General features: G+C 38.4%; 1 protein-coding gene and 1 long non-coding RNA gene across 2 annotated transcripts in view; one reads left to right on the forward strand and one right to left on the reverse strand.

Annotated features, from left to right (window-relative positions):
* The window catches only part of LOC118518612 (uncharacterized), a 74,283-nt gene extending 65,888 nt beyond the window's left edge, over positions 1–8,395 (forward strand). Inside the window, exon 5 of the long non-coding RNA XR_013447300.1 lies at positions 7,992–8,395. This is a non-coding gene — a long non-coding RNA (uncharacterized LOC118518612). The remainder of the gene's footprint in view (positions 1–7,991) is intronic.
* Positions 1–26,053, reverse strand: part of STAT4 (signal transducer and activator of transcription 4) — an 89,057-nt gene that overhangs the window by 60,524 nt on the left and 2,480 nt on the right. The window contains exons 2-3 of the mRNA XM_078071120.1: positions 25,733–25,861; positions 24,050–24,194 (exon numbers count right to left, since the gene is read on the reverse strand). Of these exons, the coding sequence (XP_077927246.1) occupies positions 24,050–24,194; positions 25,733–25,861 (274 nt within the window). The remainder of the gene's footprint in view (positions 1–24,049; positions 24,195–25,732; positions 25,862–26,053) is intronic.

Here is a 26,053-nt window from a genome sequence, read left to right on the forward strand (position 1 = left end):
TTATCATAAATAAACAAGTTTCAGTACATCCATACAATGGAATACTACTAACAAAAAGGAATGAACTGTTGATACATGAAGAAATATAGATAAATATCCAAATAACTATGAGTGAAGGAGCCAGTTGTAAAGGGGCCCAAAATGTGTGATTCTATTTATATTAAAATTCTAGAAAACGCAAACATCTTTAATGAGCAAAAGCAGATCAGTGGTTGCCTGGAATGGGACCCAGGGCAGGGAGGGATGGGAGGGACAGATTACAAAGGGGCCCAAGGAAACTTTTAGGGGTGATGGATAAGTTCATTATCTTGATTGTAATAATGGTTTCATGGGTGGATACTTACGTCAAAACTTGTCAAGTTGTACACTTCAAATAAGTGTTTATTGTAGATCATTATATCTTGATAAAGTTGTTAAAATGATCATAGACTATTTTTTCAGAGAAATATAAAGACAAAATTTGGAGATAAATTATCTACCTGTGTATAATTCTTGGGGCACAGAGTCTAGATTCAGAAAAACTGAGATTGTATCTTAGTTCTCTCACCTCTTAGCTATGTGACCTTTGTAAGCCTCAGTTTTCTCATCTATAAAATGGAGTTAACAGCGGTAATGACCTCACAGAGTTGTGAGGATTAAATGACCTAATGAAAGTAGTTAGCACAGTATACCCAGCATACACTGAGAGCTCACCATTATTCTGAGACGTACACATGCGTGTGTGTGAAATATGTATGCGTGTCTATTTTTTATATAAATGGATCATGTGGCGCAACGTATGTACAGTGTAGGATAATGATGAACCCAAAAGAAGCAATGAATCAATCTATGAAAAATGAAACAGTTATTACTGTTGTCATTTTTCCATCCTATTTTTATCAACTAGGTGAGGTAAGTCTTATTATTACTCCCATTCTCCAGCTAAGAAACCTGAAGCAAAGGGAGGGTAAGGTCAACCAGCTACTGAGGGGTGGCATTGGAACTGGAATAAAAGACACTTGGCTTCAGACCTAGGGCTGTTTGCACAGACCATCGGAGGAAAATTTAAGGTCATTTCTGAAGAGTATTTAACAATTATTCTGTGACTCAGATTAAACATAGAACTTCTAGTCCCATAGCAGAACAAAGAGTAAGGAAAAGAATCTTTTGCCCTACACCCCACCGCCGGTTCACCGTGCTCCCTCCCATGCAGGGCATTCCCATGGTTCTCGGTTGCTCTGGCCCATCTTCCCACGACTCTAGGGAGTGGGCCAAGGAGGCCCACAAATTGCCTGACCCAGACTTTTCTGTCTCCCTGGACTGCTTTCCTATCTCTGTGCCTTTGCCTACACGGTTTTGCCCACGTGTAACACCTGCCCACTCTGCTTCTGAAGATCCTCCCCAAACCCTTACGACCACTGCTCTCAGACATTACTGGTGCCACTCATTCATTCGTTTGCTGCTTCCATCAGTTTACCCTGCACAGCAATTATTGCCAGGCCCTGATCTGGGTGCTTAGAAACCAACAAGTACCGTCTCCTCCATCTTCCCCTTTTTTGAATCTGAGCTTCTTTTGGAGTACCTATATTGTAGTTGTTCCTTTACCCTTGAGAACTATGGTAGGGGCACAGAGCAGGGCTGGAGGCATGGGAGACAAAAACTTATTCAAAATGTATTGAACTTAAGAGAAGGGAAAGTGTTGAATTTGTACAATAAAGAAGTTTTTTTAATATATAAATAATGCTCAGAAGCTTACACAAGGTAGCCAGATCTGAGTAAGGCTGAATTGGTTTAAAAAAACCTAGGAAACTTTTGGCCTCGCAGGGAGATGGAGGAAGGCAAGAGGGGCCACCTTTTGCCTTTTGTTGTCGTTTGAAAAGAGATCGACTAAGTTACAGATAAAATTACAGAGTGCTCCAAATTGGGAGTTTCAGCAAAATGACCAGAGAAATAGTATAGAGAAAAATAATTACAGAAACCTGTATCATGAAAATCTGTGGAAATTTTTAATTTTTTAGAAAGTAACTTTTCCACAGAGGAAGTTTACTCAAAAGCAGCAGAGAATGTTACAGGTTTTTAAAATAGAGAAAGTGATTTATACAGAGAAAATGCTGTCAGGCATATGATTTTTGACATGCTTCTCCCTTCTGCTCAAAACTACCATAGACAGGAGGAGGTTCCCCTAGAGAGTCTAGTTATCGAATCTGATGTTTAAAATACATCATTTCTTAAGAAAGCTGTGGTCTGAGCAAAGGTGTGACATACATACAGGAAGCTGCTGTTATAATTTAGTCTGGGCCACAATTGTTTTACAACTTAGGTAGCTCTTCAGACTTAGTTTATCCAACGGAATTACAATAGAGATGGGGGAATAATTATCAATGGAAGTCATGAAAACCTCAAGCCTTAAGTGGTGTTGTGCTCAATGTTAAGCTACTAATACAATTTTTAAAGCTGAATAAGACATAAAACTTAGAAAAATGTAAAGCTTGAAGTTTTATCAAAGTCACGGTAATGAGACCATATACCAAGATGTTCCTTTCCCTAAACACACACACACACACACACACACACACACACATACACACACACACACGTTTTGCTGGTTACTTGTTGCATACATATTCATTATGCCTAAGGTCCTTTCCATATCTAAAGTGTTGTTTCTCTAAGATGCTTAAACACACAATGTAATAAACAGATCATGTAGTACACTCTGTGGACAGTAGAGAGAGTGGGGAGACTAAAAGAAGAAACAATACATCAAAAAAGAAGTATTTAAGAATAGTTTCTTACTGTTTTTTCTCACCTCCTCCATAAAGTTGAACAGGAAATCACAACTCTCAGTTGCATAATTCGTGTTTTCCATTCTCTGTATATTTTTCAGCTGAACATTTATTAGAAATATGAAGTCAGTTCTAGTGAGAACGCCATCACGACATACCTCATCACCTGTGACGCCACTTCCGTTTGCAATCAAAGCCCCAGGACTCTCCCGCCACAATCTTTCACCTGCCATAGGGTCACTGGCCTTAAGGGGTACAGAGATTAGGGGATTCCTTGGGAGTGGGGAGACAGCAAATATGAAAATGGAAGAGGATGCAATTCTATTTCCAATTCAGTTGGGCAGACACACTCTTTTGTTGGGTGGGTGAAAGGTAGGTTCCCACCCTCACTGGCAAAATGTCATGTGTCTTACTTTCTGTGTTGTCATCTATTGTTACTTTTTTGTTCTCAGAACTGATGTGTTGATGTACATTAGTCTGGGTGCTTGAAAAAGTAAATTTATTGATTTTTCCCCTCTATATTCCATACTTTGATTTTATTTTTTGACAACAAGCGCGGAAATGCATTATTTCTATAAAGAGAAAAATATTTATCTGTTTTTCAATTTCACCAACACTTACGGAGCCCCTGCTATATACCAGAGGTTATGCTAGGTATTGGAGAACCGAAGTTGAATGAAATATAATTCTACCTGCAGGTGAATTCATCAAAAATCGGTTCACGAAGAGCCCGTTTGTCAAAGTGATTCCTGGCTGTTGGCTCTCAAAAACTCGCAGTCTAATACAAAAGGTAGATGTGTAAGCAGCCATGAGATGTCTGCTTTATTAGTGGTGTGAACAAAGCCTTTGTTCAAAGCCCAGGGAAGAAAATGATTCTTCTTCGAGGTTAGGAATTGATTCAATGAGAAAGTATGATTTGATCTGGGCTCTGAAGGAGGAGTTGGATTTAATCTGTGTTGTGTCCTTAGTTTGTTTTGTTTTGTTTTGTTTTTCACGACTTCAAGCAGGATGACAGATAGTGTATTTTTTTTTAAAGGCCAGTTTGAACTCTAGATTTCCTGCCAAACTAAGCACAAAGGAGGTCTTCCTTTCAATTATGTGCTTTCACCTAGTGCTTATAAGAATTCCTAAAAGTATTGGAACACAGCTCCTCCTCCACACAGGACTCACTGGGGCAAAAAGAGCATCTCCATTCTTCCAGCTTCCGGTCTGCTGGTGAAGCCATTTCCAAGAGATGCATACACAGGCCTGAAGTTGGATGGGCTTACAAGTTCTGACCTCAGTGATGCACTTCAGTGGCCTCTGGGCTCTCCCTTCTTCCAAATGGTGCCCTCCTAGCTGGTGGCCATGTTGTGCCTCACGATGGCAGTCAGGTTTATAAACAATCCTGACCCAAGGGGTCAAGAAACTGGATGTATCTCAGCTGAGGAAAGGCTTGGGCTCACAGGCAGATAGGAAATTTAAAAAAACCAAGACAGCTATTAGTCCATATAATGACTTAATGTGACTCCCAGTAAAGCAACCTAGGCAGTCTAGCACCAGGACACACAGCTTTCTAAGAGGGGTCCCCCACAAGTCCCTCCGCTTGGTCCCTCCGCTGTAACCTGTCCATCCTGCTTCAACACCTTGAAAGTTCTACTGTTTTGCAAACATCTGCTTTGATTTTGTGCTTGATGCCACTTTACCGGACTCCCCAAAAGCCTATGGGCCATTTCTATTGTGTCTCATTTGGTGCTTCCTCATCTGTGCACAGACTGCTGCTCCCAGTGGAGCAGTTTCAATAGCTTCCAGCTCCATGTTTCCAATAAGACTCTTAGCCTGCATTTAGTATTTTGGAGTCTGGGTTAGCACATGACCTCAGTCCTCAGAAATAACTTCCTACCAATCCACAGATAGTGAAGAAGCCCTTGATAAATTAGGTGTCTTCTTATATATGTTACATCAGAAATATAGTAATCAATATACACCAGTTCTTGGCCGGGGGGTGGGGGGGGCGGATCTAAAAATGTCCTCTGATTTTACATACTAGGTCCTTTGTTGCCGAGTCAAGCAGGGCTATGTGAAAAGGTCAGATAAGATTGCGTCCATTCTATTGTGCTGCTTAATACTCACTGGAGTAAGGGATTAGTCAAATGGACTAATGAACCTGTGTTCATGAAACCTGTGGTTCAAATGAACAGTATGGTCACGGAAAAAACTTTGAATGTTCTTGGATCATCAGAAAAACTTCATTTGCTTGGAATGTACTCTGCTCCTAACATGAAACCCTTTGTGGTAAGGGCCATAACTGGCAGAATGGAAATCTTTATGGTTTCCTTTCACTGTTGTCATTCCCAAGGTGAAGTGAAAATCACAGGTGCCCTTTGTCCACTGGTGCTGACAAGAAGGAAACAGTTTGATGATGCAATGCTTTTCGACCTATGACCTGGTACCACCCTTCTCTACAGGATCATAGCACCCATTACATTCCAAACTGGACTCACATGCCCCTCATGTCTTGTTGCTGTACAATTACTTTGCAATCTGAAGTTTACATAAAGAAGAATCAGCTCAGTCATAATAAAAAATAGCCCAATAAAATTTCAGAAATATTACTTCAGGTTCGAAAGAAATACCCCTGAGTAGCCTGGAAAATTATCTTCTAATAAAATGATTGCAGATTTACACTAAATTAGAAGGAATGACCTCATAGGAAAGTTTTTTTTAAAGCACATTGTAATCAATTTAGACAAAGGCGGCATGTTTTAGAAATGGTCCATGATGGTTAACTTTCATTGTGAAAGCAGGACACCATAGGAGCTGACTCACAAACTCGGTTCCAGTGTAATTACTTGCAATTATTGAATTTCCACTTGGGTAGATCACACACATCATGAGGGCAGCATCCCCAACATCAGCAGTGTTCCAGGCAGAGAACCCCCTCAGTGCATACTTGTTGAGTGACTGAATGACTGAATAAATGAAAATAAATGTACTCAGACAAACTTTTCACAAGTGACAAGAGATTTGAGGGAGATAGTAAATAAATCTTTGGGAATCCATTACTTCCTCTAGAAAAGCAACTCCTATATCCCCTCCTCTTAAAGTGGCAAAGAATAATTAGCTCTATGTGAGATCTACACAAGATTTTTTTTTTTTTTTTGTATTACTTCGGACAATGAGACTCAGTTTTAGCTATACATTATAATCACCAGAGGAACTTTAAAAAAAAAAAATCTCAATTAAAACAGAATCTCTGGGGTAGGGCTGAGCATGGCTGATTTTTCAATGTGTCTCATGATTCTAATAAGCAGACAATGTTGAGAACACCAGCAGAGGGGCACTCTTTCCCAAACTGGTCTGATCATAAGAATCACCTGGGTTGCTCAAACCACAATCATCCCTGAGTGGTATCAAGGGTTTTTAATCTCTGCCAGTTTGGAAGATAAAAAGTGACCTCTGCTTTGTTTGACAGAGAAGCACTCGTTTCTAATTCTTTAAGGCTGTGCAACTTCAAATTTCACCTTCTATAGAGTTGCCATTGCTTCTAATTTAGTGTCAACACAAAAGTAATTTATTGCAGGATTATTTTCTAGGCTATCCTGGAGCATTTCTTTTTGTCCTGAAATAATATTTCTCTAGATTTCATTAGACTATATCTTTATTACTGTAAGTCGATTCTCATCTATCTAAAGTAATTGCAGTGTGTGATTAAGTGGCAGGATGAGCTGTTTGGACGCCAAGGGCTGTGGGGGTGTAGAGGGAGAGAAATCGATGTGAATTTTAATGACACATAGAGACGACTAGGGCTGGAGCTTGGTGAATGTTGGGAAGTCAGTGGAGCCTAGTCCTGGGCAGAGGGCAGGGCAAGTTACGAGCAAAGGGTCTATTCTAGGGATATGAAATACCCATATTCTAAGTCCACCATTGCTCCCTTTTCTTCTGATGCTCCTGCTTGGGATACATCTCTCCTTTGTAAACTCTCCGATCTAATCTCTCCTGTCCATATTCCCAAACCCTATCCTTGACCTGCTCAATCAGAACTGAAAGTGGGGAGCTCAAAACCTACATTTTTAAAAGTTCCCTAAGTGATTTTTATAATGAAACATTAACTTAGGGGGATGAATCTACATAATTCAAGAAGACAGATAGGACAGAATGTTCCCCAAAGAGAACCAAATGCAACAAACTAGTGCTTATGTCTAAATAAATCAGATATACCATTTTTCATTTATCAAACTGGGAAAGATTAAAACACTTTGTACTACTCAGTGTTGATGATGGAATGAGCTTTTACACACTGCTGGTGGGAATGTGAATTGGTACATTACTAAAGGACAATTTGGCAATTCTTATCAAAGCCTTAACATTTTTCATATCCTTTGACATAGTAATTCCACTTTTAGAAATTTATCCTAAGGCTGTAGTCTCAACCTTGGCAATTTATCAGAATTGCTTGTGAGGCTTTTATGAACTACAAATTTCTGGGTCCTATTCCTTGGAGATTCTGATTCTGTAGATTTGGGTGAGGTCTGGGAATCTGGGTTTTAAAATGCTGATGTAATTTGGGTTTATTTTTTTAACCTCAAGTAATAAAAAAAGTTTAAAAAAATCGGTGAGAGCTCCCATCCTCCACTTTCTCCCCTCACTCCCTGTGGGCAATCACACTGGACATATTTTTTTGGTTTTCTGCTCAAAAACATATATTATTGTCATCCTTCCATTTCAGGATATACAGATCTAATATTTTAATAGTTATTGCATGCACTGAAATAATTCAATGCATTTCACCGTTGTGGACATTTCAAGATGGACATTTGAGATCATTTTCACATTTTTGTTGTTATAAATAACAAAAACATAAACATTCTTGGATATCTATGGATATCCTTCTCTTTGCCTGTGTGAGAATTTCTGTAAGATAAACATTCAGAAATGGAACTGTTGAGTCCCATCAAACTTTGAGACTGACAAATTGTTTTCCAAAATGGTTTTACCAAATGTAGCAGACAAACCTAACTGTCCACTAAACCTCCTTCTTCCTCTCTGACAGGATGCAGTAGGCCCTTGGAAGTGGGAAATGGCAGCCCGTTCAGAAATTTCATTTCTTAGCCTTCCTTGCATGATGCAGGAGGCACACATCTAGCTCTTCCTAACGGAAAGCAGAGGGCGTGTCATTTCTAGGCCAAGAAATCCAAGATATGGTTGACTTCACACTCTTTCTCTTTATCTCCTGTCTATCTATAGAGACATCCCGTCCCATTTGGAGCAGCCAAGACACACAATGGAAGGAACTTGGATCCTTGAATCGCAATGAAAAGGAAAAGAATAAGGTATTCTTATCCACACAATAACCAAACATTGGACTGTCATGTGCATGATAAATAACATCCTATTGTCTGTTCTTTAATACAGTAACTATTGTTATCCTCATTAATGTATCAGTTTACACTCATATCAACAGTGGATATCAGTATTAAAAACAACTCTACAGGGGCACCTGGGTGGCTGAGTAAGTTAAGCGTCTGACTTCAGCTCAGGTCATGATCTCAGAGTCCTGGGATCCAGCCCCAGGTGGAGTCCCGTGTTGGGCTCCGCATTCAGCGGGGAGTCTGCTTCTTCCTCTGCCCCTCCCCCTGTTTGTGCTTTCTCTCTCTCTCTCTCAAATAAATAAATAAAATCTTTTAAAAAAATAAAAACAACTCTACAGGTGATTTTGATGCATGGAGTTGAGACCCACTGTCCTAAAAAAAAAAAGACTCATTGTCTTAACAGAATAATCATAAATATGAATGGGCTTTTGACAATAAGTATGTGTGCTTCACTTGTTTATATTGGTGAAAAACTGGAAAAAAAGTAATAAATGTCCAACTAATAGGTGAATACAAATGACACTGTAAAAGAATATTTAATGGCATAGAATGCCATTCCATGGTGGTTTGAATCATTTAAGTGAATGCATTAAGCTTCAGAAGGAGGTAAAACAATATTAATTTTTAAAATAAGTTAAAATATATGTAAGTAGAAATATCAGCAGGAAATATACTATAATGTTAACAGTGGTTAGCAGTTAAAGATGGGATTACAGATGAATTTTTTTCCTTTTTTACTTATCTTTTATTTTCTAAACTTTATTGGATCACCTTTGTAATAAGAAATAAAGTTCTTTAAAAATTGGTTGGTATGGGGCACATGGGTGGCTCAGTCGGTTGAGCGTCTAACTCTTGGTTTTGGCTCAGGTCATGATCTCATGGGTTGTGATCTCAGGGTCACGAGATCCAGCCCCAGAGTCAGTCTCCACCCTCAGGGGGGCATCTGCCTGAGATTCTCTTCTCCCTCTGCCCCTCTCCCCACTTGCACTTTCTCTCTCTCCAATAAATAAATAAATCTTTCAAAAAATTTGTTGGTATGTTATTAACCTACATTAGCAAAAAGATATAACCTAAGGAACTCAGAGATAAACTATCTACATGGCTCTGGATTCATGTCGTCTGAGGCTCAATAGCTTATAAAAGTTGGCTCTCTCTGAGAGGAGACCTGAAACCAATGCTTATTACAAGGCCTTATAAAGAGCAGTTTACCAACCAGCACATGCTCATTAATTGACTGACAAGGTTGGAGATTAGGACCTGTACGTAGAGCTAAAAAGAGTTATAAACAGCTACAGACCTAAGACATTAATAGTCCCCAAATACAGTTTCTGTCTTCTAATGCATGAAGAACTAGTTTTTAAAAATGAGAACCAAATATTCTTCCATTCATTGAGGAGTTCTTCCATTGACTGATAAGTGAACGATGGGAAGATGGGTGCAATTAAGAGCAGAGTGACAAAAGGAGCCCTTTCCTGATGACCAGGTCGTTAAGGCTTTGGAAAGGCTCTGAAGTCTGTGCATGTAATACCCTTCCCTAGAGATTTTGAATAACAGGAAACAGATTGAGGTGGTTCAGCTGTGGTTTTAAAACCCAAAAGATGGGACACTCTGGGGGCCCTTCTCTGCTCTTTGATTTCTCGTTTGTAGATGAGAATGTAGGAGGGGAGAATGAGGGGTGTTAGATTCCAATTATAGCACTTAAACATGACAAACAAAAGTTAGATGTAGGGTTTTAGATTTCGTTGCGCTTATAAAGGTGAAGTGGAGTAAGAATTGGAAACTAAAGACCCAGGTCTAGAGGACTGATTAAATTATGGTATGTCCATAAGACGTGAAAGATCTACATAAAACATTGTAAAACATTGCTGAGAGAAATTACAGACCTAATAAATGGATGTTTCATGTAGTTACCAGAGACTGGGACAGGGCTAAAGGGGCACGCAAGATTGCGGGTCAAAGGGTGCAAAGTTGCAGTTATGGAGGATGAATAAGCCTAGACATCTAATGGGCAGCATGAGGACTATAGTTAATAATACTGTACTGAATATTGGAAATATGCTGAGAGAGCAGATTTCAGGTATTCTTAACACACACGCAAAAGTGGTAACTATGTAAGGGAATGATATATTAATTAGCTTGGCTGTAGTACTTCATTTCATTTCATCTCATTTCATTATGTGCAGGTATATCAAATCATCATGCTGTACACCTTAAATATACACAATTTAAAATATATCTATATTTCTTTATAATATATAAAGAAAAAACTAGGTTGTGTTTTGTATCCCATCTGGTAACTCGGCTTTGGAGAACAAAAGAAGAGGTAATACTTCCAACTCATTTTATAAGGTTAGTATAACCTTGAAAGCAAAACCAGACGAGGACTAAAAAAAAAAAAGGATATATCTGCAATTAGATGTGAATCCTATATAAAATATTAGCAAGTCATTCGGCAGTATATAAAAACCAAAGAGTTTATCTCAGGAACATAACAATGGTTCAATATAAGAAAATCTATGTCATACACACTAAGTGTAGATTAATAGAGATAAGTATATAATTATCTTAATAGATGCAGAAAAATCATTGGATAAAATGTGATATTCATCAAAATTTCTAAAAATCTCTGTAAACCAGGATTATAAGGGAATTTCCTTAACATCACAAACCTACAGCAAGCATTACCTTAATAAAACATTTCAACTGTTACGACTGCTTCACTTCAATATTGTAATGGAATTCTTAATCAATAAGAGAAGAAAAAGAAATAAACATGAAACTTGGAAGAGAATAAATCTCTCCTTATTGCAGATATGATAGTCTGGAGAAAATAAAAGAGAGTCTGCATAAAGCTGGAATTAATAAGAGAGTTCAGGAAGATTTGTATTCAAACATCAGTAGTATTCCTATTGACTAGCAATAATCATATCGAAAATGTAATAGAAAAAATATCCCTCAAAATATCAATAAAATCCCTAGTTTTTTTACATTACCATGGCTTATTTTATAAAAATTCACATTTATTCATTTATTTTATAGGAAGTTTCTACCTTTTGACCCCCATTACTAATTTTTTTTAAAATTCCAGTATAGTTAACGTACAGTGCTATATTAGTTTCAGGTGTACAATATAGTGATTCAACAGTTCCATACATTACCCAGTGCTCATCACAAGTGCACTCCTAATCCCCTATTTCACCTATCCCCCCTCACCTCCTCTCTGGTAACCATCTGTTTGTTCTCTATAGTTAAGAGTGTGTTTTTTTGGTTTGTCTTTCCCTTTTTTCCCCCTTTGTTTTGTTTCTTAAATTCCACATACAAGTGAAAATTATATGGGGTATTTGTCTTTCTCTGACTGGCTTATTTTGCTTAGCATTATACTCTCTAGCTTCATCTATGGTGTTGTAAATGTCAAAATTTCATTCTTTTTTATGGCTGAATAATATTTTTTTGTATGTATATAGTATATATGTTAATATACTATATATGTGTATATATATATATGTGTATATATATATATATATATATATATGTGCCACATCTTCTTTATTCATTCATCTATCAATGGACACTGGGGCTGCTTCCATCGTTAGGCTATTGTAAATAATGCTGCAATAAACATAGAGGTGCATATATCTCCAGGGATAAATTTAAGGAAAGATATGCTGTAATTTTATGGGAAGTTTAAAAGGAGCATTGAAGAACACGGAAGACCCGAATAAATGTATTGTTGACCCTTGAACAACATGAGTTTGAGCTGCATAGGCCCACTTACATGAAGTTTTTTTTTCAATAAATATATTGGAAAACTTTTTGGAGATTTGCAGCAATTTGAAAAAACTCACAGATGAACCATATAGCTTAAAAGTATCTGAAAAATTAAGATAAAGTATTTTTAGAAAGTGTTGATTTCAACAAGAAAATCTTATCATCTAAATTTCACTTATGGGCTCTAAATTACATTTTCAATAATGACATGACATTTGCTCCATTGTGTTAGGGATACTCATTGCAATAAGGCAATAATCATTTTTCTTTTCTTTTTTTTTTTTTTTAAGATTTTATTTATTTATTTGACAGAGACAGAGATAGTGAGAGCAGGAACACAAGCAGCGGGAGTGGGAGAGGGAGAAGCAGGCTTCCCCCCGAGGAGGGAGCCCGATGTGGGACTCGATCCCAGGACCCTGGGATCATGACCTGAGCTGAAGGCAGACGCTTAACGACTGAGCCACCCAGGCGCCCCGGCAATAATCATTTTTCAATGTCAGCTCAACCCTTCATTTATTAAACAAGACACTGAGCCCTACTATGTGCTGGGCTCTGTGTTAAGCACTAGCGATGCAAAAATGAATGTGCTCAAGGAGCTCTCAGTCTTGTGGAAGAGACAGTTAAGTACGTAGACACATTACTTCTAGTCACTTCCCATTAACTTCCTACTGCACTCCACTTAGAATTGACCAAACTCATCTAGCTTTCCCACTTCCTTCCCCAAACCCAATCTTCATTACGCATCAATATCCACATAATAACCCAAACTAAAACCCTCGGTCATCTCTTATTTCTCACTCATTTCATATGTTTCACATCTGTTCACTCATTACATGCCAATTCTTTGACCAAATTACTTACAACTCCAGCCCATTTTTTTCTGTCCCCACTGTCACTGCCCAGCATCCTGTTTCCTTTCCTTTTAACTATTGCAATAATGTCCAAATGTCTCCATGCCCCTGTTTCCACCTCTGCCACTCTATCCTCCACATCGTTCCCATCAAGTCTCTATCTCCCTCTCAGTCTCTGCCTCTATCTCTACCTCTTTCTCTGGGAAGACTTTTTATTGTTCAGGGAAAGAAATACAAGAATCTAAAGGAGAAGATATGATGAGCTGATGGTGTGTTGAGCTACAGAGAATCAATGAGATATTAATTATTTTCCAAAGTAAATTCTGACAGATGTGAGGTAAGTTATGAGAACCTGTTAAGTATGAAAGGCTGCTAGCCATTTCTGTTTCTCACTCCCATATCTTTCCACTGAGGCAGAGATCACAGATTGGATGATAGAAAATAGGAACCTTCTTGAAAACAGACAAAGGGTCTTCTCATTTTTTAGCCACCAACATACTTCTTGGCTATCCGTACCACATTAGCACCTCAATGCACACTTAGGAGCCCACTCAGTGGCTGGGAGAGTAAGACCTATGTTCTCGATGAAAGTAGCCAATCAGAGGATTATGGTAATAGAGTGCTGAAGATCAACCATGTGCCAAGTACTTGGATTTGGATCCTCATTTTTGGGAAAAGGTAGAGGGAGAGATAGGTATCAATTGGGCAAATCTTTTGTCTTTCGGTCATCTCTGGAAAAGGCAGTAATGCAAGCCTGGAGGGTGCGTGGTGGGCTTAGTGTGAAAACCAACTTCTTTTCCAATTATGAACATCTCATTGATAAGTTAAAATGGAAGCCTTTAAAGTGGTTTGGATCAGTTAAAGGGAATCACTCAATGTCTATGAACTAAAATGAGTTATCTACTAAGTTCAGATATCTACTTGATCATTACTCAGTCAAACCACAATTTTACATATAAACATAAATTGGCTTCAAACTGACAATTGGTTTCTAACTTGTTGACAAGGGGATTTGTTTTTGCTCCAATTTGTATGCTTTTGTTTATTAAACCATCTTCTGCACAATGTACATAAAAGTGTTTCAAAAAGCAAATGTTTAAGGTAACAAGTTTTATGAACTATCTTGGTTTTGGTTAAGTATCTTTTTGGAAAGCCTCCAGATCATAATGGATTCAGACCAGTATAGACAGCTTCCTTATGGGTCTTCATCTTCATGTGATAGGGACAACTAACTAAAATAGAAAACTTCAAAAAAAATAAACTGTTGGCAGAATGACAAAATTCTCCTACTTTTAAAATGAGTATCTGCCCAATTTTTTCTTCACACCCACCACGACACTCCTAGCAAATGAAACCACGGGATAATAAAAGTCAACTTGTGACTCTAAACATCCTCATATCCTCTTTCTCAGCTAACATCTGTGTCTCGACCCACTTTCCCAATGGCATGGTTAGTCATCACACTATGGGCTGTAGGAATCCATTTTTCTTCCTGGTTGCAGCTGCTCGCTCTGGGGTTGGCAGCTCCTCTCTAAACCTCTGCTACCGTCCATCAGGCCAGTGGATTCACAGGCCACATCAGTGTGTGTGGAGTTCCCATTCAGCTCCTGGACAGATTTTGTGGGTTTCCTGTTTCCCAAACCAAGGGTTGGACTTGACTTCTCATCATCTGAATAGTTTAGTTTTTGTTTTCCTTTAGCACACGACAGCTAGTTTTTGTGTTAAGAAAAATGAAATGTATTCAGTCTCTGGCTCAGTTCTCTAAATTCAAATAATTTGAAGAAAGGAAATATAGGGGTAGGAATGAGAAAAGAAAATACTTTCAACCTTAGGAGACTTTTCTAATATTTCTTTACCCATAGTAGATAAGGGGCAGGTCGTCCTAGAGAGAAAACTAGCTCTGGATATGTTTTCAGTAAAAACATATATTTACACCACACTTTGGCTTAAAAACCTTTGATCGCTCCCCATTGCTGAAGTCCCAACAGCTCAGCATGCACTCAAGATCCTCTTATAACCTCCTTTTAATGCTTTGAGTGCTTAGCTTGTTTGAGGATAGGCATTCTCTCATTATGTTCCTACTCTTGTTTTTTTTCTTCTCTGTATATGATTCCCTTTCTTCCCTTCTCTTCACAGTCCTGAATCATCCTTCTAGAATCAGCTCAGATGTTCCCAACTCTGCCAGTTATGATTGTAGATAATTCTCCCATGGTCCTTACCCCACTGCATCATAAATATTTATTTGCACTTTTGTCTCCATCCTAAATTGCAAGCTTTTTGAACATCAGGGTTTTATCTATGTCCTCGTCACCTTGTATGTTCAGCAATCAATAGAGCCTGATGTTAAAATTCATATGATGGAACCGATATTCAGTCAACAAATATCTATGGAGTAGATACAGTATACCCCAAAGCAAACTATATGAGCCTACTCTCAAATATCCAAACTGTCATTTGGAATAAAAAAACATGTGCACTATACACAAAGTCATTATAGCATAAAGAAGCTCTGGCATACATGTCAAAGAGAATCAGAATTCAGAGAAAGGACAAATCACTGTGGACTCAAGTAATAAACTGGTAGAGAAGACAATAAGGAAGGAGGACAATCCAGGCAGCCTTGGATACGATAAGAGAAAGGCTTGGAGGAATATACACAAAATGATTCATGAATGAAATTTCAGGTGGGTAGGATCTTGAGTTGATCATGCTGGATTCCATTCCAGCGTGATGTGCACAGGACAAGGAATGCAATGCCCACCATCTGCCTCCTGTTGACTATCCCAATTATGCAGCAAACAAAATCTCGACAAGTAATTCACATTCCATCTTCAACAGCACAATATGCAGGTCTTTAAGCCTCTGAGAAATAAGCACCCGGTAATTATCTCAGATGAAAACAGATTCGAGGTGTGCGTGCAGGGGACTTGGGGAAATAACCGTGGAGTGAGACAAACTGGCTCCAGCTCATGAGCAGCAGGAGAGGTGAACAATTGAACCCTCCACTCAGCTCTTTCAGAGTTAACACAGAGTGGCGGTATCGGGTTGTTTTCAGGTCATAAGTTGAAGTCACCCCTTCACTTCTCTTTACGTGTGGTATACAGAGGGGAAGGAAGAGGAGTGAACTGAGAAAGTAGCAGGAGTTAAAGGGTAAGATCTGGCAAATTCAGAGTAGATCAGCAGTTAAAGCAGCTTTTTTTTTTTCTCCCTTCCTATTGCAAAAATATTTCTAATCCTCCACCCTGTCATGTTAAAAATCTCACTTCACCTGATACTCGGGACCAACAATAGGATTTTTGCAGCCTGGGTGAGAAGGAATCCACCATCTGCTCAACTTTCGAGGAGTTTTCAGCTCCAGCCCATATTTTTGTTCAGGCAAACCCAAATGAGAAACCCTCTGAGGAGGAGGCCACGGTGATGCAGAGAGCAGAATTTGTGAGATGTGGGTTACACTTGTGTCTCCTCACCTGTGGGGTCTAAAACTCTCATTAACAGAATCGTTACCCTGGTCGGTGAAAAATACCTGGTGGGTGGTGGGATCGCTAACCACAGAGTTAACACCAAAACCCTGAACACACCTTTCTAATTGATGGAGAATTTTTTTCTATCAGCCTGCTTCCCCTTACTTCCTGAACACTAAGTTTTGAGGAATGGCCATAGAAGTTCCTCTAAGTTAAAAACCAAAACATCGGGGTGCCTGGGTGGCTCAGCCAGTAAAGCGGCCGCCTTCGGCTCAGGTCATGATCCCAGGGTCCTGGGATCGAGCCCCATATCGGGCTCTCTGCTCAGCGGGGAGTCTGCTTCTCTCTCTCCCACTCCCCCTGCTTGTGTTCCCTCTCTCGCTGTCTCTTTCTCTGTGTCAAATAAATAAATAAAATCTTTAAAAAAACAAAACAAAACATAGGAGGTGTGACTTGTTTAGACTGTGAACTTCATGACTTCCTCCAATAGCATCTCTAGTGCTTAAAATGTGACTGGTAACACAGTAAGGACTCATTCAATATTTGTTGACCAAACAATAAGATTGCTATATAATATTTATAAAATACAAGCCCAGCATGAAGTGACACAGAAAGTATGAAAATGAAGAGATGAATTCATTTATTGGTTGGCAAATGGTAACAAAAAGAAAACCACGCCATAAATTTCAAGATGAAAAACAGTAAGTGGATCAAAGAAGGATATTTTAAATCATTTTTTTAAGTTTAATTCACCAACATTGTCTTGTATCTACGCTCCCCACAGCACAGTAACAGGTATAGAAAGCCAAAGCTTCTGAAGTTGAAGTTTGGAAGTGGTGATAAATCCATAAAAACAGGAAAAGACTTCAATATGTTAATTTCTTTTTTTTTTTTTAAGATTTCATTTATTTGAGAGACAGAGACAGCAGGAACAGGGGCGGGGACACAGAGGGAGAGGGAGAAGCAGGCTCCCTGCTGAGCAAGGAGCCCAACACAGGTCTCCATCCCAAGACCCTGGGATCATGACCTGAGCCAAAGGCAGACACTTAACCGACTGAGCCACCCAGGCACCCTTTCAATATGTTAATTGAAAAAAAAAATCAACAGAATTTTCTAATAGGTCTCTCCAATTTCCTCTTGACTCACAACAGTCTGTTTAACAGCCAGAGTGAGCTTTTTAAAACACAGAGCAGTTCATGTTACACCCCTGCTCAAACCTGTCAATGGCTTCCCATTACTCTCAGAATAAGCTTCTCTACAAGACAGCTTTCACACACCTCTTTGATCTCATCATCTTTTGTTATTTCGTATTTTAGAGGCAATCCACAATTTGTCTAATAACTGCTGAGTTTTGTCCATTTAATAGACATTATTTGGATTTCAATTTTTTTTTTTTACAGATTCTAAATCTTTTTTTTTTTTATTCTTTTAATTTCTTCTGCACTCTATTTTCACTTGTAGTGGTACTTTTGAAATTTTACCATGCATGCTTAACACCTGTGTTCAATTTCCTTCAGTAGTATCTGTGTGGTGAATTTTCAATTTTGCATAATAATTTAGCTGGGTATAGAATTTTAAGTTGATGGGGGCACCTGGGTGGCTCAGAGGGTTAAGCGTCTGCCTTCGGCTCAGGTCATGATCTCGGGGTCCTGGGATTGAGCCCCGCATCGGGCTCCTTGCTTGGCGGGGGGCCTGCTTCTCTCTCTCCCTCTACTGTTCTCCCTGCTTGTGCTCTCTCGCTCTGTCAAATAAATAAATAAAATCTTTAAAAAAAAAAAAAGAATTTTAAGTTGATGGATATTGTATTCCAGCTCTGTGAAGAAATTATTCTACTCTTCTCTTTCTTGTTTCTGTTTTAAATTTAGCTTTCAGTTTGTCTCTCATTTCTGTGTAGGTAATATATTTGTTCTCTCTTGCTACTTTTGGGATCTTTTCTTTCTTTCTGATGTCTTTTATGCTTGAGATCTGTATTTCTAGAATCCAAGAATATATGACAGTCCCCAGTGCAGCTCCTACTTACAGTTAAAAAATCATTTTTGGTTCTATAATTTCTTCTAATGTGAGGAGCTTACCTATGCAATTAAAAATCTGTTCTATTTTATCTAGCATTTCTATGTATTTTTAGTGGGACAGTTTTTAAATTTATCTAGAAATTATAAGTCAATACTGAAATTATGGACTATTTCAAAATGAACAGTGAAAGCACTACATATTAAAATATATAAAGTACTTCTCAAAAATATACAGAGTTAAATTCATTTATAAGAAAAAAAGAGAAAGGCTCAAAATAAATAAAGCACTTGAATAAGGAAGTTAGAAGAAGAACAAAAAATTAAACTGAAGAAGTAAGATGGATATACCACCAGATTGATATGTGATATATGACCACTACGAGCATGTACAAGGATATGGAGCCAGGACTCTTACTCTATTAGGAGAGTGTAAACTGGTATCGCCATTTTGGAAAACAATTTTGGCATTATTTAGTGCAATTAAAGATGTACATACTCCATGATTCAGCAATTCCACTCCTAGGTATCTATCCTAGAGAATTTCATGCACATTTCATGCACCAAGGAGCACACAAGTTTAGCCCAACATCGTTTGAAATAGTGAATGAATACTAGAAGTAACCCACATGCATGTCAACAGTAAGATGGATAAGCCGTGATATATTCACACAATGGAATACTATGTAGCAATGAAAATGAATACACTGCTGCTGCACACATCAACACGGATCCATCTTAGGAACAAGATTAAGTGAAGAAAGAAAATTGTCAGGAATAATATACTTTGATCCCATTTATGTAAGATTCAGTAACTTGCAAACTTATACACTATGTTTTCTAGGGATGCCGACATATTTGGTAAAACTGTAACAAAAAGGAAGAGACTGATAAATGCAAAATTTAGATTAGTGGTTACTCTGGTTGGGAAGAAAGCAGAGTGGAGCTGGAGAGGGGGCACAGGAGACTTCTAAAATTCTGGTAACCACTGCGTACAAAGTGTCAACAGGCAGCCTTCTATCCACATACGTATGTATAGATGTCTGGAATGACACTCATCAAATATTAATGTGGTTATATGTAGGAGTAGATTTTGGATTATCTCACATTTTTTTTGCATTTTTTTCTGTATTACTTTATTTTTTTATTATGAATAAGCACCATTCTAATTTTTTTTTTTAGAGAGAGAGAATACACACATACACACATGGGGAGGGAGGGACAGAGAGAGAGAAAATCTTAAGCAGGCTCCACAACATGGAGCTTGAGCCCATGACCTGAGCCAAAATCAAGAGTCGGACGCTTAACCGACTGAGCCACCAAGGTGCCCCCACTTTAATTTTTTAAATGTCATTCTGAGGGAGAAAGATAGAGAGGAAATTTCTTACGGACTGCATATTTGTGTCTCCTTAATTCATATGTTGAAGTCCTAACCCCTAATGTGATGCTATTAAGAGGTGGAGCCTCTGGGAGGTGATTAAGTCATAAGGGTAGAGCCCTCATGAATGGGATTAGCATCTTTATAGAAGAAAACCTAGAGATTAGGAGAAGGAAGGGAAAAATGAAGGGGGGGAAGTCGGAGGGAGAGATGAACCATGAGAGACTATGGACTCCGAGAAACAAACTGAAGGTTTTAGGGGGGTGGGGGTGGGGGGATGGGTTAGCCCCGTGATGGGTATTAAGAAGGGCACAAACTGCATGGAGCACTGGGTGTTATGCAAAAACAATGAATCGTGGATCACTACATCAAAAACTAATGATGTATTTTATGGTGACTAACAAACATAATAAAATAAAACTAAAAAAAAAAAAAGAAAAGAAAACCTAGAGAGTTCCCTCCCCACTGGGCCATGTGAGGTCCAGTGAAAAGGCAGCTGTCTCTGAACCAGGAAGCTGAATCAGACACCTAATCTGCCAGCACCTTGAACTTCCTTGATTCCAGAACTGTGAGAAATAAATGTCTGTTATTTCAAATCCACTCAATCAATTATATTTCAGTTATAGCAGCCTGAGCAGGCAAAGATACAGTGAGGAAGATGAATAAGTAGGAAAAGAGGCTTGTGATAGAAAGCCCAAGAACAAAGATCCAGCAATCAAGCTCCTGGGTATTTACCCAAATGGGTTGAAAACTCCTGCCCACCCAAAAATTTCCACATGAATGTTAATATCAGTTTTATTCATAATTGCCAAAAATTGATCAACAAACTATAGTACATCCATACAAGGGAATATTGTTCAGCAATAATGAGAAATGAGCTCTCAAGTTACAAAAAGACATGCTTAAAAGCATATTACTAAGTGAAAGCCATCTGAAAAGTCTCCAGACTATATGATTCCATATGACAGTCTGGAAAATGCAGGACAAAGAAAAAGTAAAAAGATCAGTGGTTGCCAGAAGTTTGGGGTAAGGAAAGGAAGGATGAACTAGTAGAGCAGAGGAGATTTTAGGGCAATGAAACTGAAATGGTGGATATATGATTTGGACAGCACAGAGAGTAAACCCTCATATAACCTTGGACCATAAGTTAATAATAGCGTTATCACAACAGGTTCATCAATTGTAAAAGATGTACTACAGCAATGCAAGATGTTTCTAATAGGGGACACTGGGGAGGGGCAGGTAGAGAGGGAGTATAAGGGAACTTTCTGTACCTTCCGCTCAACTTTTCTATAAATCCAAAACTGCTCTAAAATATAGTCTATTGGTTAAAAAAAAAAAAAAAAAAAAAGGCCCAGGAACAGGGCAAAGCATTCTTGAAATATCTAGGGCAGGTATTTCTTTTTAGCAAATCCTAAGCTTACCACATTCTTCAGAATTTTTTAATGCTTCTAACACCCCTGGGGTACGAACGAGTGTGATTCTGCTCCCACTGCTGAGGAAACTGAGGCCAGAGGGTGTAAATATCTTGCCCTGGGCTATACAGCAAGTGCATCCCAGAGCCAGGATTCAGCCTGAGGCAGTCCTTACTCCTGGCCTTGACCTGAAGCTGCCTCCCCGTAAAGGGGCAAAGGTGAGCTGGACATCAGTGTTCAACTGCTTCCCACCTCAGAGTAAATTACAATATTGAAACTGGAGAACTCAGCTGCTCTGTAAAGAACTAAAATAAATCTGCCTTACACCGGTTTAATTCCCCTGGAACTGTATCATTTGCTCTTTTTTGCTATAATAGTTAACATGGATTGCATTTAAAATCTCAGGATGAAAACGTTCAAACAGGATAAGCACGATGTCAACAGTCTTTTGATAGGAGGTTCTTTTCCTCTTTTAATTCTTGGGGAAGCGGGGGGTGTTGTTTTATCAAAAAGACTTGTCAAAAAAAAATAAAATAAAATAAACAATAATGGGAATATGATATATTAAAAAGAAACATAAAATGCAGGTTTGTTTAGGTCTATAACCATAGTTGACAATGTTCTCTATTACTATTTTTTACTGAACTCTGAATTAATACAAATACTCAAAAAGTATAGCTTATAAAATGAAGGAAAGAGCAAGTGTTTTGTCAGTTCAAAATATCTTAACCAACCAAACTGTTTTTTGAGTTCCTAGTTTGTAGGAGAACCACAGTGGGTACCGGAGGGAGCAGGGAGGTCAAAAAAGGAGGTCAGGCTTTTACTTCAAAGAGCTTGTGACCTGCTTAGACACATTCAGCACAGAGGAGATGCTGGTTATCTTGCAACCTGTGCTCCATGAAGGATGAGGGTGAAGATTTCCTTGACGCACTGGGACATCCACAGGTCCTCCAGGAATGACTGGGAACTGGGCTGGAGTGAGAGGGATGGCATTGCATTCTTAGCCATGGAAAGAGGCTCAGAGTCTTTGAAGAGTGAGTTTGGTATGTTTGGGAATAAGAAGATCTATTTTTCTGGGGCAGGGATGTCGAGGAGCTTGGGGCAGTTTGTTGGGAGGGGTCTACAGAGATAAGATGTTGGAGCGCCAGTGACAAATACAGAAGAGTTTTTGCTTGAGTTGAAATGTGAATGAGAGTTACTGCAGGTTCTTGAACTCCCTCAAAATCTTATCTCCACCTCCCCCCAAATGGGCTGTAAATTCACCCTTGATTTCTCCTAAGAAAATCCTGTTCTTTTCCCCACCAACAACAAAAACCATTTATTGGAAGCCTATTTTTTTGCCAGAACAAAAACTCCAGTCTTCTTTACAATCCCCAAAAGTAAATAAGGATTATCCTCATTTACATGAAAAGATGTGAGCATTCAGAAAGATTAAGTGATTGCCCAAGGTCACATTTTGAGAATTTCAAATTTCAGAATTTCCACATACCGTGCATCATTCATTTTATCCATCTGTGTCTCTTTAGCCAAGTGACCTGTAGGACCTTTGCTTCTAGGCCAGATAAATATGATTGATACATACACAATACACATACACAAATTTTTATTTTACGTTTTGGGGGCCAATCTCTGTCATTGCAGTGAGTCAGTATGTAAATGAATGGGCATGGCTGTGTTCACTAAAAATACAAAAATTTGAATTTCATGGAATTTTCATGTCACAAACGTATTTATTTTATTTTTATGCTTTTTCAACCACCTAAAACTGTAACAACCATTCTTAGTCAAGGGCCCTCAAAACAGGCAGGGACTTACTCACATTTGACTTGTGAGTAGCAATATGCCCACCCCTGTTTTAGGTTTATTGATTGGAGCCCTAAGCTAATAAAGCCAAGGTTAAATGTCTTATCTCTGTAGATACTGCTTGCTTTATGCTGTGAAAAATCCTGTTTTGTTGGCAACAAGCTATTTTCCTACCTGGGCCACGTGTTTTGCAAACCTGTAGGGGATTACAAGGGCAAAGATGGCTCAGTGCAATCCATACAATAGGAAAAACAACATACATGCCCCTCCCACAAATGTTAGTTACTTCCAGCACATTTCTATTATAGTCTAGGTAAAATTTTCTAAAAATGTATTCATTGTAACTTTGGGATTTTAAGAATGCCTCACTGAGAAATGGCACATGCATTTTTCATGTTGTCTAATACATTGTATAGACACTCAGGAAATATTACAGCAGCTCACGTTCAGAGTTCGTTATGTATGTTAGCACCTCTGAGTTTAACTCAGTATTAGCCTGCCCTTAATTCTTTAGATACTTGTTTCACTACATTTATTCATTCATCCCTGTAATCAATGAATATTACATATCTACTATATCCAGTCTTATGGTAGGCACTGGGAATTCAAAGCTGAATACTAAAGTCCACAGTTTTGGGGAGAAGACAAACACACAGAAATCCCACTGATGAAGAATATACTAAGTGCCATGGTACAGATGTGTTGCAGGTGTCGTGAGAACCCAGACCACAGACGGAAGAGCTTTGCCTGGGCGAAACTTTGGAGAGCTAGAGGCTAGAGACCTAGAGCGAGGGGCTAGTGCGTACCAAGAACGCTTTTGGAGGAGGTAAGTTGTGAACCAACTCTGGAAGGATACATACAACCATGATGCCTCTATCTACAAATGGGAAAACAATACTAAATTGTTACATGAGAGAGAGGCAAGAGAGGACTGGGGGATAGCCATGAACCTATTATCTTTGAAATCCCTGTTCTAGCATTGTCAACTTTGAACATAACTAGTAAATAGTCACATGCAAATCACACACACCCTCCCACTTACAGTGTACTTCAGATTCAAAATTTCACGAAAAACAAACATTAATTAATAAAATAAAATAGAGCATAAAATTTAAAATGATAAGAGAATTCAAATTTCCCCTCTTAAATCTGAACTGAAAATAATATTAAGGGTACAGATTTGATTTCTTCGCTGAATTTAAGACACATAAATCCAAACATTTTTGAAAAAGTAGAATGCATTCTCACCTGAAGGACTTTCCTGATTCTTTTTAGATTGTGTATCAAGAGCAGGTTTTTCTCTTTGGAAACACGACCTAACTGTTCATCCAGTTGTATTAACAAGTTTTGAAGAAGAATTGTTGCCATGGTTTCATTGTTGGAAGCCGCCTCCCTAAAAAACAAAACTGTTATTACACAGCAGGAAACAACTTAGTAGAATGTCTACTTTTTTACCATACTAATTTTATTTTTTTTTATTTTTTTTTTATTAAAGATTTTATTTATTTATTTGAGAGAGAGAATGAGAGACAGAGAGCATGAGAGGGAGGAGGGTCAGAGGGAGAAGCAGACTCCCTGCCGAGCAGGGAGCCCGATGCGGGACTCGATCCCGGGACTCCAGGATCATGACCTGAGCCGAAGGCAGTTGCTTAACCAACTGAGCCACCCAGGCGCCCTTTTACCATACTAATTTTAAAAGAGATCAATCTATTCCACAGTGACAAGCATTTAAAGGCTTTTACAAATTAAACCGTACACATCAAAGTAGACGCTAATCATTAGGGAAATGCAAATCAAAACATGAGCTACCACTTCATACCTATTAGGATGGCTATTACTGAAAACCCCAAATAATAAGTGTTGGTGAGGATATGGAGAGACTGGGACCCTTGTGCACTGCTGGTGGGAATGGAAAATGGTACAGCTGCTGTGGAAAACAGGATGGAGATTTTTCAAAATATAAGCAGAGAATTACACACAGCAATTCCACTTCTGGGTAGATACTCAAAAGAATTGAAAGCAGGACCTTGAATGGATATTTGCACATCAATGTTCATATTAGCTTTGTTCACAATAACCAAAAGGTAGAAACAACTCCAGTGTTAACTGGCAGATGAATAAACAAAATGTGGCACACATCTACAATAGAATATCATTCAGCCTTAAAAAGAGAAGGAAATTCTGATACATGCTACATGAATGAACCTTGAAAAAAATATGGTAAGGGAAATACATCAGCCGCAAAAGCACAAATACTGTGTGATTCCATTTACATGAAGTACCTAGAGTCATATTCAGAGAGACAGAAAATAGAATGGTGGTTGCCAGGTCTGGGGTACAGAGAGTGAAGAGCTATTGGTTAATGAGGACAGAGTTTCATTATGGGAAGATGAAAAAATTCTGGAGATGGACAGTGGTGATTGCACAGCAGTGTAAATATACTTGATGCCACTAAACCATATATCTACAAATGGTTAAAATGGCATATGTTATGTTACATATATTTTATCACAATAAAAAGAGGATTATTCAAAGCAAAAAAATTATTGTGCATGATAAATAGAGCTTTAAAGAATGATTATAAAACATAATAAGAAAAAATAATTATTTACACTGCATCTGTAAACTGAAAATTGAGATAAACAACAGGTTTACTTCTTGGCTTTTTAATATTTAGAAATTACTGGGATTTGGGCTTACAAAAAAACCAAGGCACTAGAAGCCTTAAGTTTTCATCTACAACCGATGAAACCAGAAAGAACAAAGATTCTCTTCCTTCGAAGAAGCTTTCCAAATCCTTGAAGAAAATTCTTTATCGGCAAGAAGTCACCTACTCAGTCAAAAGCAGATCACAGAATAAATCCACAGGGATAGAGCATAACGCATTTGTACATCAACCTCTAGGGAAAATACAATAATGTTTGATCCTACCAGTCTTGATTTTCAATCCACTGAGCCAACAGATGTCGAATTTCCATAGGAAAGTTGTCATCGTAGAATTGATCTACTTGCTCCAAAAATTTGATTTCTAATTGTTGGACTTGATTCCACTGAGACATGCTATAAATGAAGAGGTAAAATTAGAGTTTAAAAATAATGTTAATAACTGTGGTACATGTTTTTTTCCCTTAGATTTTTTTTTAAAGATTTTATTTATTTATTTATTTATTTATTTGAGAGAGAGTGAGCAAGAGCGAGAGAGAGAGCATGAGTGAGCACAAGCAGGAGAGAGGCAGAGGAAGAGGGAGAAGC

The sequence above is a fragment of the Halichoerus grypus genome, chromosome 4 (assembly GCF_964656455.1).
Source record: "Halichoerus grypus chromosome 4, mHalGry1.hap1.1, whole genome shotgun sequence".
Lineage (NCBI taxonomy): Eukaryota > Metazoa > Chordata > Mammalia > Carnivora > Phocidae > Halichoerus > Halichoerus grypus.